We start from the raw sequence: 19419 nt of genomic DNA on the forward strand, positions 1-19419 counted from the left end.
TAACTGAGTTCATACCTGCTGATGTAGTGCAGCCAACGACGATCGAACCTCCCATGATCACGTTAATGGCCCCTTGGGCCTGTCTTTCTGGCTACTACTGGTTTCGGGGAGCTGGCTCTGGCTCCCTACTGGCTTGAGGCACTTCTCTACTAGGTCATTCTTCAGTTCGCCGCTCATCCTTAATGAATTGCCTCAGGTATCCTCTCTTGATGAGATCTTCAATCTCATTTTTCAAGTTCCAACAATTCTTCGTGTCGTGTCCTACGTCTTTGTGGAAATGACTATTTGTTCGGGTTCCAGGTGTTGGGGTCCCCCTCATCTTGGGTGGCCATTTCATATAGTCGTTAGACTTGATCTGCATCAGAATCTCCTTTCTTTTGGTGTTTAGCGGAGTGAAGGTCCTGGTATAGGCAGGTGGTGTTACTAACTGCTTGCTCAATCCTCTGGACGGTGACTTGCTTCTCTTGCACGGTGAGCTACTGCGCCTACCTTTTGGTGATTAGCTTCTATTTGGAGACTTACTTCTTCGCTTTGTTCTGCTGTTACTTGCTTCTTCCTCAGCTCATTTCCCTTTCCCGAACAGGTCAGGCTTTGATCCTACTGCTTCTTCAGCTTTGATGAATTGGTTCGCTAAGTTGAGAAATGCCTCCATGGTAGCTGGAGGGTGTAATTCAATTTCCCATTTCAGCTCAAGGTGTTGTACCCCGTTCTTAGCTGTGATAAGTTGTACAACAGGGTCTAGGTCTGGGATCTATAGGCACTCCATGTTGAATCTCCTGATGTACTCCCTCAGCGTTTCTTTTGGTTTATGGGTCACATTTAGCAGACAGGTCGCCGATTTGGAATGTCTCTTGCTTGTGGCGAACTGGTCCCAAATCTTAATGGACTTGGGGGCTAGTCTAGATTACAAGAGCTAGGCTTCTTCTTTTAATGTTGTCGAAAAAGCTATGCACATACTTAAATCGTTTGCCCCATGAAGTAGCATGAGGGCCTGGAAACTGTTGGCATGCTCCATTGCGTCAGTTTTGCCTTCGTAAGATTCTAGGGCCGGTGCCCAAAAGTTATTTGGTCTTGGGGCCTTAGGGATCTCAAGAGCTAGTGGAGTTTCTTGAGTCAAGCATGGTGATTCAAAGAGGGAAACCATCCTATTGGTGGCTGCACTCTTTCCTTCATTCTGGGCTTCGCTACCTACCCGAGCGAGCTGGCTCTTTTTCCCAGCACGGTGCGTATGTCTCTTGTGTTTCTTCTTGACACCTTCAGTCGAGCTAGCGGCTTCGGTCTTAGCAAGAACCTCAGCTTGGCTTTCTGTTGGGACTTGATTATTCTGGGCTGCACCATCAGCGTGGTCTCAGTTTTCATCTCTATTGGGGACCTGAACCTGGCTGCGAACCCGTAGGCGAGCTGGATCTTCATGGTCAGGTTGGTTCAGGCCGATGTTCTGCGGAGGTACCTGGTAGCTATTTCGAGATATTTGCTAACTATTCAGAGGTACTTGTTGATTGTTCGGAGGTACTTGTTGACTGTTCTGAGGTACCTGTTGGCTGTTCCGAGGTACCTGCTGGAGGGGTACTTGTGGAAATCGTTACCGTTGCTGTCATTGTTGCTGCTATTGTTGTTGTTGTCTGGCCATGAAGGCAAATCTATTTTCCCAAGACCTGAGTTGTTCAGTCATCCCTTGCACGCATTGCCCCAGATCATTGAGCTGCTACGGGCTCGACTGTAGGAGGAGGCACGCTCACATTGTCCAGTACTTCAGTTGGGTGTAAGGGAACATCAATCTGGCCTATGGTGACGGTGGGGATTTGGCCATTGATGTTGTTGTTAGCAGAAGGGTTATTTGAAGATGCCATTGATGGGCTTTTGAAAGAGAACAAAAGAAGGGAACTTAGCTTTTTGTTGTGTTTCCCACAGACGGTGCCAATTGATGATGTGCGATTTGGACGCTCCCTCGTGTGCAATGACTTGGACTCTAACTGTGTGTCAATCTGGTTGGACCAAGTTTGTGTGCTGAGCTGATGCTTATTCGTCCAAGTTGAAGTGATCTGCAAGGAAAGAAGGGTGAGAGTGCCTAGGTAGGTTTTACCCAGGGAGAACACTCTGATGCTTAAGTCAGAAAGAAGGTATGGAAATCTGTTGTGAGTGTAAGAGAGCTTAAGTGTACCAGTGCGCATACCTTTCTAGGTAGATTCGGAGTCCTTTTATAGTTATCAGGGGTCCAAAAGCCTTGGGTAACGTCTCTGAGTCTTTGGTGGAGCTGTTTCCGCAAAATTGTGGTGGTTATGAGTCGCTCGTTTAAATTGTGGGGCACGGTTCAGCGAGCTACTCTCACAGCTGCGATATTGGCGCCCTCGAGAGTGGGGCATACGAAACGGCTTAGGCGAGCTCGCCTCGCTGGTTGCCCAAGCTTATCCTAAATCGGCTGTCTTCCTGGTCGGTCTGCACGAGGTGCTCCAAGCTGACCCGTTGAGGTGATCTGCTGACTTGGCGTTGTATTGTTCATAACGTTCGCGTCTCTCTATCGTCAATGAAATCAAACGGGGCCTTCCAACATGAAATGTCCGAGGTTTGTTGGGCTGGGTTGAAAATGATCACCCAAGTCCTGTGGTAGAACCAACAGCTAATAAATATGTACTTCGTAAGAAAACAAAAACAAAATAGAAAGGTAGATGATCTCCATTTGGGAGTGGTAGGAAGAGAAAGGTTAGGTGCAACGTGAAAGATCTTTCTGTTTCGTTGCTTTAACATTAATACGTAAAGACAATAAATGAACATTTTCTTTTTCTATTTTACTTTTTTTGCTAAACAAAAGAACTTAATTTATATTATAGTATCAGCTCGTGCTTCAACCCTTCAGTCAGATACCCACCTTCCAGTCGTTTTTAATTCATATCAAACACATACAGAAGACACTATACCAACACAGCTCCTAATATGATCTATAGCCGCATTGATGGGATCGTACTTTTGAGATGGCAATCATGTTCGAGATGTGCGGGTATAGATCATATTGGAAGAAGCTGTGTTTATAGCAGATCCATACTAGCTCTATTTTAGATTCTTCTGTCACAACAACCTTAATCAACGTTTAGCTTCAACAAACGGTTAAGCTGTTAGGATGATGGCATTTTTTGTCCAACTACCTAGAAAAAAAAAATGAAAAACTTGAACATTTTTTTTAAGTTCAATCTATAAAAGGCAACACGTAGCTTGGATTGGCTGTAGAGGAAGTCTTCATTTGGGATCTACAGCTATCAGATTGAGAGTGTGAGGAGAGTCAAAGGAGAAAAGAAATAAAATAATTGTTGTAATGGCTCAACCACTTGCAGTTGCGTCTAGAGTTGAGAGCTTGGCGAGCAGTGGGATCGCTTCAATCCCCAAAGAATACGTGCGTCCTCAAGAAGAGCTGATCAGCATCGTCGACGTGTTTGAGGATGAGAAGAAAATCGATGAAGGACCTCAAATTCCAACTGTTGATTTGAAGAGTCTCAATTCGGAGGACCCCGCAGAGCGAGAGAAATGCAGGGAGGAGTTGAAGAAAGCTGCCATGGAGTGGGGTGTCATGCACCTTGTCAACCATGGCATCTCTGATGATCTCATCGAAAGGGTCAAGGCCGCTGGTAAGACCTTCTTCGATCTCCCCATCGAGGAAAAGGAGAAGTATGCAAACGATCAAGCCTCCGGCAAGATTGCCGGGTATGGGAGCAAGCTGGCTAACAATGCTAGTGGCCAGCTCGAGTGGGAGGATTACTTCTTCCACCTCATATATCCTGAAGGCAAGCGTGATTTGTCTATGTGGCCCAAGACTCCTGCCGACTACACGTAAGTTTATCATCGTAAATCCGTCCTTTTTGGTACTTGGCTTGTTCTTATTAACTGGGTTCTTGATATTTTTGATTTGGTTGATGACTCATGATCATGGCGCGCCCATGGTTGGCCGTGCAGTGAGGTGACGAGCGAGTACGCGAGACAACTTAGAAGCTTGGCGACCAGGGTGTTTTCAGCACTGTCGCTGGGGTTGGGACTCGAAGAAGGGAGACTGGAAAAAGAAGTCGGTGGAGTAGAAGAGCTGTTGATGCAAATGAAGATCAACTACTACCCCAAGTGTCCCCAGCCGGATCTAGCACTTGGCGTTGAAGCTCACACCGACGTCAGTTCTCTCACCTTCATACTCCACAACATGGTACCTGGTCTGCAGGCGTTCCAGGACGGTAAGTGGGTGACGGCCAAGTGCGTGCCCAACTCCATCATCATGCACATAGGAGACACCGTTGAGATACTGAGCAATGGCAAATACAAGAGCATCCTTCACAGAGGACTGGTGAACAAAGAGAAGGTTAGGATCTCGTGGGCGGTCTTCTGCGAACCACCCAAGGAGAAAATCATCCTCAAGCCACTACCGGAGCTCGTCACTGAAACAGAGCCCGCGCGCTATCCGCCTCGCACCTTCGCTCAGCACATCCAGTACAAGCTGTTTCGTAAGACCCAGGAAGGGGCACTTCTTACTAAATGATTCTATCGGCATTGAGCGTTCGATTACGCGTCTCGTGCTAATTTGTCCCCTTTCATTTTGTTCTCTGCTTGTCCCTCTCATTTCTTAATCTCCCCACCTACACGGTTGCATTGCTGCCGTTGCTACATAAGTTGGAATGTACCTTTCGCATTAATCATTAAATAAATAGTTTATTGTTATTTTTTATAATAAAATAATTTCTTGTTATAATACTTTTCAACTTGGCACGTATTCACACCACACATATCTCAGACGGATTAACCTTGGCTGTTCCTATGCCATGCTATTGAGACAGTTTCTGGGCAGTTCGTATATTCACGCCCATGCTTTTGTTTGTAGTCAAAATAAATTAAAGTAACGTGGCCTCCAACGGCTAAAATTTTTCCATCACAGTACATATAGTATATTATTGTACAGTTCGAGATCTCCTACTCACTACATCTTGTCCTTCCGATGAAATTAATGACATTATGACAGCTGTCTCAATTCCACGTGACATCAACACAAATGTAACGATTAACATTAACACCAAAGAAGATTAAAATTTTGTGTACTATATTAAAACCCTGAAGTCTAATATTGGAGTGATCACTTTTGGCCCAGCCCATCACAAAATTTCTAATCTTAGGGCTTTTTTGTGTTCACAACATTATTGGTTTGCACATTATCAACAAATGAACATGCTACTGCCACCTCAGAAAGAATTTGAACATCACTTTTATTATCAGATGAGATTTTTCATACATTTTGAGAAAGCAAATATCCATTCCTTTATCCCAAGAAAAATTATCATTTTCTATGTGAATCCCAGATAATTTGTCTATAGTTTATAAATTGAATTCTGCCATGGTGTTAAGGAAGGTGGTGCCTAGGTGATATACAATATTATTACCATAGTTTAAACAAAGAAAATCCTCTTAAAATCTCGATGAAACGTGATTAGGGATGGCAATTTTTCTTGTCCCCCTTCGGGTATTTGGTTCCCCCAACAAAAAAAAAAATGGATTTACAGTTCTAACCCCTATACTTTGCGATAAGGCTACTTCTGCCTTTCTACAATTGGAGGGGCTAATTTAGACCTTAAACTTAAAACAAAAAAAAAGACCACCATTAGCCCTAAAATGAGTGTTAGTAATGTTATTCACAATCCATTAAATAATGAATAAAAGAATATAAAATGCTGATGTGGCATCATTAAATTTAAAAACTGAAAAATTATAAGTGGGTTCCATTGAATAAAATAAAACTACTTATTATATAATTAAGGGAAAATTCCTTATCAATATCCTGTATTTTGGCTCGAGTGACAATTTGGTCCCCGAACTTTAAAATGCAACAATTTAGTACCCAAACTTTCAAAATGTGACAATCCAGTACCCGGACTTTCAAAATGTTACAATCCAATACCTGCTGTTAAATGACATTTGAAAAGTCAAAAATTCCCTAAAAATGCCATCTAATTCTCTTTATCAATCATCCAAACATTGACAATATAATGAATAGTCCCAAATTCTAGATTCTTCTAAACACGTCACCAACTTTTCTGAATAGAAGAGGCTAAGATTTGGGACTGTTCAGTTTTTTGTCAATGTTTGAATGGTTGATAAAGAGGATTAGATGGCATTTGAAGGGCATTTTTGACTTTTCAAATGTCACTTAACAGCTAATTAACGGACTAGTTAACAACGAGTACTAGATTGTCACATTTTAAAGTTCGGGGACCAAATCGTCATTCAAGCCAAAGTACAGGGTATTGATCGGGAGTTTCTCCTATAACTAATAAATGTAGAAAATAATAGATAAATGGGTCTCACTCGAAACTTTCTCTTTTCAAAGAAAAGTAATAGGTGGGCCTCACTTGAAATTTTCTCTTTTAAGAGAAATTATTAGGTGGGTCCCACTTAACTTTCCTCCTTCAAGAGAAAAATAATATGTGAGGCCCATCTCTCTCTCTCCTCTCTCTCTTGCGTGCGCGCACTAAGGTCACTAAAAGTCTCCTTGGACACAAATGGACCCATTAAAGATAAAAATTCAGCTATCCTTGTGGAGTGATGGGCTAAACCCGTGAATCACAATCTTCCATGTAATGGTGTGGCTCCACCTTAAATTGGATGAAGTGATATAAAGTGAAACCACAACAATAAGGCTGTCAATGGACTCCAAATCCAATTATATTGGATTTGAATGTTAGAACTTAATCTGATTGATAATTGGACTGGATGTGGATTTAATTCTACCCGATTTGATTAAAATTCAAGTCCAATAAAAATCATTATTTTATGTATATATGTAATATTATTATGTATATGTAGGTATATATATATATATATATATATATTATGAATAATTATATAAAGTTCATAATTGATAAATTTAATATATTATATTTATAAATTTATTTAACATATATAAATTAAAAATAATTGAGTTTTTAATATTTTTAATTTTTTTGGTCATTTTAAACACAACAAGGTGGTTTTGGATTAAATCCAAATTCAGTCCAAAATCTAACATTATAATCAGATGTAAATACGGATCTAGAGGTTTTCTAATGAGATGCAGATATGGACGTAACTGGATCCAATTGGAATCCAATCCATTTACAGCTCTAAACAGTAATTCATCAAAGGCATATTTCAAGGTTGTAGCCCAATGCTACAACACCGAGTGGAGTAGCTGATTTCTCCTCTCAGTTAAACCTATTTCATTTCTGGATTTGCAACTGATGAATCTATATCTATATAATAAAGAGGAAAGAGAGGAGGCAAGGGTCCTCTCACCATATTGCCCACACGTAGGCATTGCTTTTCTCAGTTCTTACACGAGTGAGTTTTCTATTTTGAAATTACCAAAATGATCATTTTTGTCAATAAATTACCTCCTCCATCCTTCTGGGCCCTCTATGGTTCTAATATAAATATTTATTATTTTCTACTATAAAATGTTTAATTGGCTTTGATTCACTCTCTCTCTCTCTCTCTCCCTCTCTCTCTCTCTCACCCCACTCAACCTCTTTAAATCTCCTAAGATCTTTCCTAAATACATGTTCCTTTTCTTACTCACACTCCCTAAAAATAAATGCATGTTCAATTGCTTTGACGCCATGTTTGGGAGTGCTTAAGTTAAAAATAAGTGCGTTTGCTTATTCGAATAAGCACTTATTTGCATTTGGCACCCAACTTTTTCAAATGCATATTTTTTAAAATAAGCACTTAAATGAGCATTTTGTGACTATTATGTCCTTCATTTTCTTTCAAATTTTCAAAATATACCCTTTGAAAGCACTTTTATTAAATTACTTTATAAAAATACTTTTATGAATGTACTTTTATAAAAACACTTTTATGAAAGTACTTTTATAAAAATACTTTTATGAAAGTACTTTTATGAAAACACTTTTATGAAAGTATTTTTGTGAAAGCACTTTTAAGAATGCACCCTTACAAAAGTACTTTTGTGAAAGTAATCTTATGAAAGCACTTTTGTAAAAGTCTTTTTACAAAAGTACTTTTATAAAGTGTTTTCATAAAAGTACTTTCACAAAAGTGCTTGCATAAAAGTTCTTTCGTAAAAGTACTATAGCAAGTGTTTTTGTAAAAGTATTTTCTTAAAAGTGCTTTCATAAAAGTACTTTTATAAAATTCAACTAGGGATAATTTTGTAAGTGGTGTTTTTAAAATTCAATTAGGGATAATTTTGGAAGAAAAAAATGAATTAGTACTTATTGTATAAGCACTTTAAAAAAGCTAGAAATTTGGGCTTAAAAAATAATCTCTTGTTTTTAAAATAAGCACTTATTTGGGGCTTATTTCCCAAATACCAATAAGTGCTTAATGGCCCAAATAAGCACTCCCAAACATGACCTAATTAACCCAAGATTTAATCTATTCAGACCTTTCTTTCCTAAACACACTTTCTCTCTCTTACACACATGCTTGTTCAATTGCTATAATACCCAAGATTTAATCTATTCAAACCTTTCTTTCCTAAACACACTTTCTCTCTCTTGCACACACACTCTCCCTAAAAAGTAATGTATGCTCAATTGCTCTAATTAACCCAAGATTTAATATTTTCAGATCTTATTTCCCTCTGACCTTTTTCATCATCCCTGTTTTTTCTAAGCTCTCTCTTATCACCATGAACAATGGAGATTGCAGGAAATGACGATGGTAAGTCCATTTCCTTAGTTCATTTCTAAGCTCTCTCTAATCACCCAACTTTTTCAAGTGCTTATTTTAAAAATTAAGCATTTATTTCATATTGGGTGTTAGTAGTCTTTTTCTCCAATAAGCGCTTAAATAAGTATTTATGACTATTTTGTCCTTCATTTTCTTTCAAATTTTCAAAATATAGCCTTATGAAAGTGCTTTTCTTAAAGGGAAATGCCCAATTAGTACCTTTTACTTTGTGCCTAGTGTCATTTTGGTCCCCAAACTTTAAAATGCAACAACTCAGTACTCAAACTTTTAAAGCGTGTCAATATAATACCTACCATTAAATAGTTGTTAACCAACTGTTAAGTAGAATTTGAAAAAGACATAAATTCCCTTTGAGTGTCATTTAATTTTCTTTATAAACAATCCAAATGTTGACAAAAAATTAATAGTCCCAAAGGACACTCAAAGATGGTTTATAAAGAAAATTAGATGACACTCAAAGGACATTTGTGTCTTTTTCAAATGCCACTTAACGACTGATTAACAACTAGTTAATGGGAGGTACTGGATTGACACGTTTTGAAAGTTCAAGTATTGAGTTGTTGCATTTTAAAGTTCGGGGACCAAAATGATAGTACGCCCAAAGTACAAGGTACTAATTTGGAATTTTCCCTTTATTAAATTACTTTGATAAAAACAGTTTTATAAAAATACTTTTACAAAAGCACTTTTATGGAACTACTTTTGTTAAAGCACTTCTACAAAAAGTACTTTTATGAAAATACTTTAATAAAAGCACTTTATAGAAGCACTTTGTAAAAGTACTTTTATAGAAGTACTTTTATGAAAGCATTTTAATAAAAGAACTTTTATGAAAGTACTTTTATAAAAGCACTTTTATGAAAGTACTTTTATAAAAGCACTTTTATGAAAGTACTTTTATAAAAGCACTTTTGTGGAAGTACTTTCATAAAAGCACTTTTATAGAAGTACTTTTGTGGAAATACTTTTACATAAGTACTTTTATGGAAGTAATTTTATAAAAGTACTTTCACGAAATCACTTTTATAAAAGTATTTTTGTAAAATTTAACTAGGGATCATTTTGGAAGAAAAAAATTGAATAAATGCTTATACATACTTAAAAAAAGCTAGAAATTTGGGCTTAAAAATAAGCTATTGTTTATAAAATGAACACATATTTTGGGCTTATTTCTCAAACACCAATAAATGCTTAATAGTGTGGTTCCGGCCCAAATAAACACTTATTTTTGAACAATCCAAAGGCCTAATCATGACTGACAATGCTATATGAATACAACACCATAAGAAGCATGAAACATGGGATGGGCTTTGTTAAACCAAATATCTTTCCATCGGATACTTCCAATTGTTGAACAAGTCAACGATGGCAAAAGTATTTGACCAGTAAAACGCCAATAGGGGTATAAAGAATAGGGGATATCTATGATACCGGAAAGACGTGGCACCGTAAGAACTTTGACAAATCAAAGAACCTCGCATGAATTTTTTCCAATACCACCTAACTGGTTATCTATTTTATGATATCGGTTGATTGGGTGTAAGTTTTTCCGGTGTCATGAATATACAACAAATTATTCAATTGTAAAGCACAATATTTTAAATTTTATTGACTAGGGGTGGATTCGAGCCAAATATTTAGCTATTCAAACTCGATTCGTGAAAATAATATTAGACTCGAAATCAAAGCTTCTAACAAGTCTTCATTCCACTCTCAAGAGTTGGTAAGCAGTTAACCTACAAGTTCCACATCCATGTACTCATTTCTTAGAGAGTTATCGAACGTAAATCCATGTATATCAGGAATCCACGGATCTCTCCATACTCTAATGGTCCTGCCATTCCCAATACGTCTACAACATCCGTTTTTTTTTTTTTAAATATATAGATCTGATTTTACAAAACCCTTTCCAAAATTAGGAAGAACCCCTGACTGGTACATTTAAGAAGGAATTTGTTTACGATATTTGATTTTAAGCAATTCAACCCATGTTGCAAGAATTCTCCACCCCACCTTACAAAGCAAAGCATCATTAGCATATTTTAACCTGCGAATCCCTAGACCACCAGCATTCCTAGGGGAGCAAGCTTTCTTCCACACCAAATCCTTACCATGCATATTTTTCTCATGACAAAATAATTCTTTCATTAATTTTTCAACATGTAGCCACTAGTAATGAGTGAATTGACATGATATAAGAAGGTAGAGCTGAAACCACTCTTTTAATAAGTACAGTTCAGCCCATTTGGGATAGAGAATTGACTTTCCATCCACTTAACCCCTCCCTAAACGAACTCCATGCAACTCCCCTTGTTCCACTTTCTTCTGTATCAAGAAGGATAGCGGGTTCTTTCCCAAGATGAATAAGAAAGGCAACAATGGATACCCTTACCGCAGTTAATGTCTAGGAGTGAATCGAATATAATCTTCTCCATTGGCAATCACCACAAATTTAGGTTGTAGAAATATACATCTTCAGGAGCCACCTCCACCATGTGCCTCCATCACCTCCATTAAAAATCTCCACTCCATTTTCTCATATGCCTTTGCCAATTCAGCCTTTAGAGAAAACACACCATGATTTCCTTTTTTTTCCTTTTCATATACTGTAAAACCTCTTGGTCAACTATAACTTTATCAATTACTTGACATTTAGGTTCAAAAGCTCCTTGCCATGACGAATAAATTAATTTATCAATTACCATTTTATGTCTATTAGTCAATATTTTTGAAAAAAAATTATAAATTACACTACATAGGCTAATAGGCCTAAGAAATATATTTTACCTTAGGAATAAAAATTATATTTATAAAATTAATTTTTGGTAATATCTCATCACCAAGGAATAATGATTGAATAAAAGAAACCACATCATGTCCAAAAATCAACCAAGATTTATGGAAAAAAGGATGCAAACATACCATTCTAATATTAGATTTTTATGGGCAAAAAGTCACTATTGATTGATGGGTGTCGAATCCAACAAAAATAAAGTCATGCTCGAAATAGATACTGTTGTATATAGCGATGAGCAAGGTCGTATCCACAGGGATTTGATTGATTTATTTCCAAGAAAAACAGTAAAACGAAATGGGGAGTTGTTGTAAAAAGGAATTCAAATAAAATAAAGATTAAAACGAAATTTCTTGGATTTTGCAAATTGACTAGGAAAATGTGGAGTTGTCACTATGGCTTGGGGTTGTTTGCTGCTTGGATCTTTCAACTGTGTGTCTTGAGTTTGGGATGGTAATGATTCCTTTTCGATTTTTTCTTCAATTGCACGCTTAGGTACTTCATTGCTAGGCTTTTTTAGCTCTTTTCCACTTCTTAAAGTAATTGCACTAGCATTCTGCTTGGGGTTGACTACGGTTTGTGAGGGTAATTTTCCTGATCCTTGAGATTTCAATCGACTCACAGCAGTCGCCAATTGACTCACCTGATTTTCCAAGTTTTGGATGGTTGTCCTTGTCTCTTGTTGAAATTGTTGTGTGTTAGTGGCGAGTGCTTTAACAATTTCATCTAAAGACATACCTGATTTAGAAGATGAGTGTTGTGGAGCCGGTTGTCTAGCTTGATATTATTGTTGGAAACTGAAGGGCTTGGCTCCATAGCTAAGATTATGATGATCCCCCCATCCTGAATTGTAAGTATTTGAATAGGGATCGTATCTCATTTGTGGGAATCCTCCAATAGTATTGGCTTGTTCATAGGGTTCATCTTGAAGTGTAGGGCACATGTCGGTTGGATGACCTATAGAAGAACAAATGCCACAAGTCTTCACTTGTTGTATGTGACCCACAACCAATTTTTCCACAAGAGAAGTGAGAGTATCTAATCGTTGATCAATGAGAGAAGTACTTACCTCATTAACTCTCCCTAGATCAGCATGTTTTTCTGGTAAGCTCCTCTTGATCATGGCTGAAACGTTCTCTCCAACTCTTACCTTAATGGGGCTCTCATTTGAGTCCTGTACCTCCTCTTCTTCCTGTCCTTTATCCGCCATCCTTGGTGAGGTAGGTTCTAGCTGCATTTTCTTCCCGCTTCTCAGCACCACTGCACTTACATTCTCCTTGGGGTTGACTACCGTTTGTGATGGTAGTTTCCCGGAGCTCTACGCCTCCAACTTGCTAATGGAAGTGGCAAGTTGGCTGATTTGGTTCCCCAAATTCTGAATGTTGGCTCTTGTTTCCTGCTGAAATTGCTGAGTGTTAATGGCAAGAGCCTTAATGATTTCCTCTAATGACATACTTGAACTTGAGGGTTGACTTTGCGTTGTGATAAGTGTTGAATATTGGGGCTGTCGATTGAAATATTGGGGCTAATATCTCCTCTGTCCTCCTTGGTTCCCGTAACTTAGATTTGGATGATCCCTCCACCCCGGATTGTAGTAATTGGAGTAGGGGTCATAATTTCGTTGGAGCTGCCCCAGGAATCCTCCTGTGGCATTGACTTGCTGCATCGAACCATCTTGCAATGATGGGCACATGTCTGTAGGATGCCCAGGAATCGAACAGACGCCACATACCCAGCTGTTTGCAATTGTCCTATAGCCAGTTGTCTTATCAAGGCAGTTAGATCTAAGATTTGATTTTCTAAATTAACATGACTTACCTCATTAACACGCCTAATATTTCCCTCTGTTCTTGCGCCGAACTGTTGTGAATTTTCGGCCATGTTGGAAATTATTTCCTTAGCCGCTTCGAGTGTTTTGTTCACCAAGGCTCCGCCACTGGCTGCATCTACCATACTTTTATTCATGGGCTAAAGCCCTTCATAGAAGTATTGGATCAAAAGTTGTTCGGGTATTTGGTGGTGTGGACAGCTAGCAACAAGTTGTTTAAACCTTTCTCAATATTCATATAGCGTCTCACCACCCAATTGCCAAACTCCACATATTTCTTTTCTTATATTTGCAGCCCGGGATGCAGGAAAATATTTGTCTAAAAATATCCTATTCATCTCATCCCATGTGCATATTGAACCGGGAGGAAGATTATACAACCAATCCTTCACTTTATCACGTAAAGTAAATGGAAAGACTGAGTTTTACCTGGTCCTCGGTCATACCGTGGGGTTTCATGCTTGAACAGACGACATGGAGTTCCTTTAGATGTTTATGAGGGTCCTCACCTGGAAAACCATGAAATAGAGGCAATAATTGTATCAAACCAGATTTCAATTCAAAAGCTACCTCAAGAGTGGGATACGTTATGCATAAGGGTTGTTGGTTCATAATCGGTACAGCCAACTCCCTTAATGTCCTCTCTCTATCAGCCATTCTTTCTTCTTCTTCAAAGGTGGGTAGATCATAAGCAGGTAAATCGCAATCTGGGTTCACCCTTTTAGGTGAACGATCATTCTTTTGCTTTGCCTCCTTCCTTAAACAATGGGTGGTCCTCTTAATTTCGGGGTTGTATTCAAGTTCACCTCGTTGAGAAGCACGAGTCATAAAACAAGAAGGTTAACAAAAATACGGTAATAGCTAAGAAATTAAAGTTGCTCCCCGGCAACGGCGCCAAAATTTTGACAGGTTGTCGAAGCCCTCAAAATTAATACTAGTCCCACAATAAAATATTTGTAGTAAAAGTGGTACTAGGTCAAATCCCACAAGGAACTAAACAATAATCCCTTAGCCGAATGGATAATTGAGTGGGAAGATTTAATAACTAAAATTAAAAGAATAAGAAAGCAATAACAAACTAAACAAACAAGAGAAAATCAGTCTTACCGAATTCTTGCTCAAGGGTTCGGGTTGAATCGATTGGCCATTGATCCTAGGTAAATTTCAGCATTCTTGCAATTAAAGCATTTAACCTTAATTTTATTAGGATATCCATAAAAAACCTTGTTTTTTCCTAATTCAGCTGATCAAACCCAGCATTTGATCAACACTTATCACTACTCAACTGGGTACGATAGTGTTCCATATTAACCAGTGATAGCATTAAGATTTGTGAAAACAGTTAAACCAAAACAACAATAATTGAGATAACTGCAATTATTGAATCTTGTCCCATCGATTCCTTTTAGGTAAAACCATGTCAATACATTGGTCAAAGGTTGTCACGAACAATTGACCCAAAAAGATATTAACCTAATTGCTACTTGTACCACTATTCGTGACAATTACGGATCACCGAAATCATGGATAACAGTATGAAAATCAATATTAATTCAGTTTGTCAAACTAATTAACATCAACATCCAATAAAAATATGCACAAGAATCAATGAATACTTGAATTAGAAAGCAAGAAAATAAATTAACTACAGAACTTCACAATGACACAATCGAACCTCCCCCCCCCCCCTTAAACCAGAAAAAGAAGCTTAGCTGCTCATGATTTGTGCAATCTCCATGCTCTACTTCTCCATGGCCGAACTGCTTTCTTGAGTTTCTTGATTTTCTTGATGATCTCTTGGATCTTGGAGTGAGTGATGCTAGAGCTGGTCCGCCCCCCTCTTTATATAGCAGAGGGAGAGGGCTGCTTTCCAACTCCTTTTAGGAGATTAACTTCAAATTAGAAAGTCTTAATCTGTTTTTGAACTAATTATATCCTATCTCTTATCTAGTGATCTAATCCAATCTTTTTATCTTAATAGGATTACATTCAAGACTTTAGATCTGTTAAGACTCTCTCTCAAGAGGTTACATTCGAAATTGGGACTCTTGACTCTTGATTTCGAGTTGGGCTGCTTTGTTAACTTGGGCTGTTTCAAGGTACTTATGCGAGTTGGGCTTCAGTTGTGAAATGGGTCTGACTACGAATTTGCTCCGACTTCGGGCTCATTTTCGTACTCGATTTGGGATGAATCTGTCAAAACCCAAAACATAAAAGTTGTGGGTCTTCCTTTCATCTTTTTAATACTTCTTGAATTGTCCAATTCCGAGTCTGGCATTGAGAGTTATGCCCAGATAACTGAATGTCGCCGAAACTGTGCAAAATCACTCGTTTTGCCCTGTTTTCTTCCAATTGCCTTCTTTATTGCCCTGAATCGAAATACAAGAGTAATGAGTCCATCTAAGTGCCAAATTAATGTAAAATAGTGAATATTAGGGGATAAAAATAGGGTTCTTTTTGGTCTCATCACCAACAAAACCAGAAGTCCTGCTCGAAATAGATACTTTTGTATATAGCAATGAGCAAGGTCATATCCACAAAGATTGGGTTGATTTATTCCCAAGAAAAACAGTAAAACAAAATGGGAAATTGTTGTAAAAAGGAATTCAAATAAAATAAAGATTAAATCAATAAGAGGCAACTTTTGGTTAAAGGAATAAGTTCAGCTTTGATTTATGCAATTGATCATTGATGCAAAGCTGAATTCATATATTTATGAGTAAATTGGTTATAACCATTAACAAGCTCTAATAGCCAATCTCTCCTTGATTTCTCGATAACTGAACCAAGCTCTTTGATTACCTCTCTTATTAATAGACAACCCTAAACAAGCTCTTAGGGTTAATCTATCAATAGCATTAGGAATTAGAGAGACCCAATTCTAATCGATGAACATGCAAGCTCGGTTCATCTAAATCAGATCATATATTTTCATAACATAAATCGAAAACTTGTCCATAATCAATTTATGTTATTCACCACAAAGATTAAATCTAACAAACATATACGAATTTGATGATCTAATTGGCAATAAACTATTTCATCAATTGAGCAACGGATCCTTTTTGCTCAATCAATAAAAATAATCATCACAGGAAATTACAAAAAATATATAAATACTCAAGAAACAATGAATAGATAAAATCAATTAGATCTCACAATTGTTGTAGAATCAAAGCTTCTTTAACCTTCAACTAGAAAATAAGAATTTAGTCGCTCTTCATGGAGAGAACGCAGCTCCAAAACAAAAAGAATGTATTATGCTTCCAAGATGTCGTTCTTGCTATTATATCCCCCCTTATATAGCCCTAGAGAGGTCATTTCCAGCATCTCTTCGGAGTTCTTCCTCAAATAGAAGTCTACCCTCATTAAGGGATAATGATCACCCCAATCTAATCTATTCTCATCCCTAAATAGGAATAAGAAATCTAATTAAAATGGGACTCTGACTCTTTTCAGAAATAAAATATGAAATAAACTCTAATAAATTCTAATAATTCATGCCTCCAATTTAGCTGAATTCCACAAGGTGTGAGATTGATAGAGCGTGCCCACGTCTTGCATGCTCAAGTTTTCTGCTGAAATCGTGCTAATCTCCTTCCAAAGTGTTGGAAATTCACCAATCGATGCTAGGATTGTACTTCAAGCTCCTTTCAGCTCCATTTTCCAATTTTCTAAAATAAAACACAATTAAATCTTTCAATTAAGTGCAAATTGCCAATAAAATAAGAAGTGAAAGTATAAATAATATGGAAATTATACACTCTATCATTGACCTTGCTTGGAAATCAAAAGAACATGGGTAAGTGAACTTACCCAAATAAGTGACATTGTGAAAAACGAAGAAGGCCTAAGGTATTGATTCATATTGTTCATAATAATCCATCCTACTACCCTTGGTCTCTATGGTATTGGCTTGTGGCTAAGGGTGTTCAAATTCGCTTATAAAATCGAAAACCAAAACCTTAATAAGCCACTTCGGTTTAGTTAATTCGGATTTCAGTTTTGTTCGGTTATAAGATTTTAGAAATTTCGATTTTCAGTTCGGCTATTGATTCATATTGTAGCTAAAATGCCCCTATGAACACTAAGCTTTTAACTACAAAAATGAGATAAATCCTTAAAATAAGGAATGCCAAATGCACCCTTAGCTTGTGAATTATATGGAGTCATCATTGTTTTCCAACTGGTGATATTCCCTTTGCGTATCTAAGCATTTAATTTGAGATCAAAGATGTGGTTTGCCCTTTATTTGTCTTAAGCTTTTTGATGTTGCATCATATGTTTTTAGTGTTTATTATGCTAATGAACATGTTTATGGCTTCTGAGAGAGGTAAGGTTTTTATATGTTTCCATAGTTTTTGTTTATATTAATAAGGGTCATTTACTAAAAACCCCCTATAGTTTCATGGATTTACTAAAATCCACCTTACAGTTTATGTTTTACTAAAACACCCATATAGTTTGCAATCAATTTACTTAATTGACCTTCCATTAGATGATAGTGGAAAATGACAGCTTTAACCCTAATGTCCATTTGAATAAATTCAATAAAAAAGAAAATAAAAATGAAAATACCACTCTATTTGACTCTATTTGGTCAACTTTGTTTCTTTGTATGAAAAAGTATTAGGGGTACTTTTGGAATAAACAGCCATGGGACCATGACCTTGAACATTTTCCACTCAATTTAGGTTATAATGTTACTATTTTCAAATGGAAAAACAAACACTTTTTACTGAAAGGTCGATTAAATAAATAGGTAGCAAACTATCGGGGTGTTTTAGTAAAATAAAAATTATGGGACAGGTTTAAGTAAATCCATAAAACTATAGGGGTGTTCTAATAAATGACCCTATTAATAAAGAATGGCGTTTCCTCCACAAGGGGTAAAGTTTGGGGTTTAAAAAAATGATATAATGAATCTTATCAAGGTTATAAATAGTATCATACTATAATTTAAATTCATTTAATAAATCTATTTTCAACTGAATCAAATCTATGTTGGACTGGGTTTAGACCCAAAAGATTGGCCAAATTTAGGCCATAGTGTCACGGGGGTAATCGTTGGGGCCCCGTGCGGCACTTGAAATGGGCGAGTAAGCCTACGAAACAAAGCAAACACACACAAAAAGGCAACAAGATGGCACACAAATTAGCAAAAGGCTATTTGTATTGCATCAATCAGTGGTAAGCACAAGCACACAGTACAGTGTCGAGGGGATCTCGTGCTTAACCTTTACACGCTTATGAGCTCACTCGACTACCTACCTCCCCTCAAAGAGTACGTTAAGCTTTTGGGGGAGTGACAAAAGGAAACATCAAAAGGATGGAAAAACATACTAAGTAATTACAATAACGCCATTGGCGGTCCCCCTTACAAAATACAAGCAAAGCCCACCCATGACACACATGTTGACACCATGAAGGCACACGGTTGGCACTCTGATGGCTCACTGTAGGTGCTTGATGACGCGGCGAAGGAGTCACCTGTGACATTCTCCCCCACTCAATTCGGTCTACGTCCTCGGAGATCGGCTTCGGCTGGTCCCTTAGAGTCACTGTTGCGGAAGGAGGGTTCTGCTGCTGCTCCCCGAACCGGCGGTCGTCCAAGGCCGAGGTTTATATTTTGGTGGCATGGTTGAGTTGGCTCATTCTGTTGGGGTTTCCTATGGCTAAGTCCTTTCCTGGCAGCCTCAAGGTGTGTTAGTGGCTGGTTTAGTTTGGCTAAGGGGTAGGTTTGGGCCAGGTAAGGATCAAAATGGTGTTTTGGATTATTAAGGTGTGGATTCCCATGCATTTTTCCCCAAGGGTAACTCACAGGGCTACTACGAGAACTAGCCTTAGGGATGATGTGAATGTGGTCCCTAGATGGCTTGGGTGGCACTCGCTCTCTCCGGTGGTTGTGGTAGTAGATGTGGCCAAGGTTTGACACGGCCTTGGGTCTTCTTCTGTTGGGCCCACCAATTGCGGGCGCTTGCGGCTTCTGCTGCGAAGTCGACTTCTATTGATGTGGTTGGTGTTGAAGCTGATGCTGCTGTTGATGTTGACTTGGGCGCTGGCATTGGCGTTGGCGCTAGAAATG

The 19419-nt window shown here is 38.0% G+C and overlaps 1 protein-coding gene across 1 annotated transcript; it reads left to right on the forward strand.

The window, feature by feature from the left end:
- The first annotated feature begins 3210 nt into the window (after window positions 1-3210).
- LOC104596229 (leucoanthocyanidin dioxygenase-like) lies at window positions 3211-4704 on the forward strand. Its single transcript, XM_010257303.2, has 2 exons — window positions 3211-3819; window positions 3943-4704. The coding sequence occupies exons 1-2, from the start codon at window positions 3308-3310 to the stop codon at window positions 4508-4510; spliced, it is 1080 nt and encodes a 359-aa protein (XP_010255605.1). The 5' UTR covers window positions 3211-3307; the 3' UTR covers window positions 4511-4704.
- The last annotated feature ends 14715 nt before the right edge of the window (window positions 4705-19419 follow it).

Source organism: Nelumbo nucifera, chromosome 1, assembly GCF_055504915.1.
Source record: "Nelumbo nucifera cultivar China Antique chromosome 1, China Antique-T2T, whole genome shotgun sequence".
NCBI classification, from domain to species: Eukaryota; Viridiplantae; Streptophyta; class Magnoliopsida; order Proteales; family Nelumbonaceae; genus Nelumbo; species Nelumbo nucifera.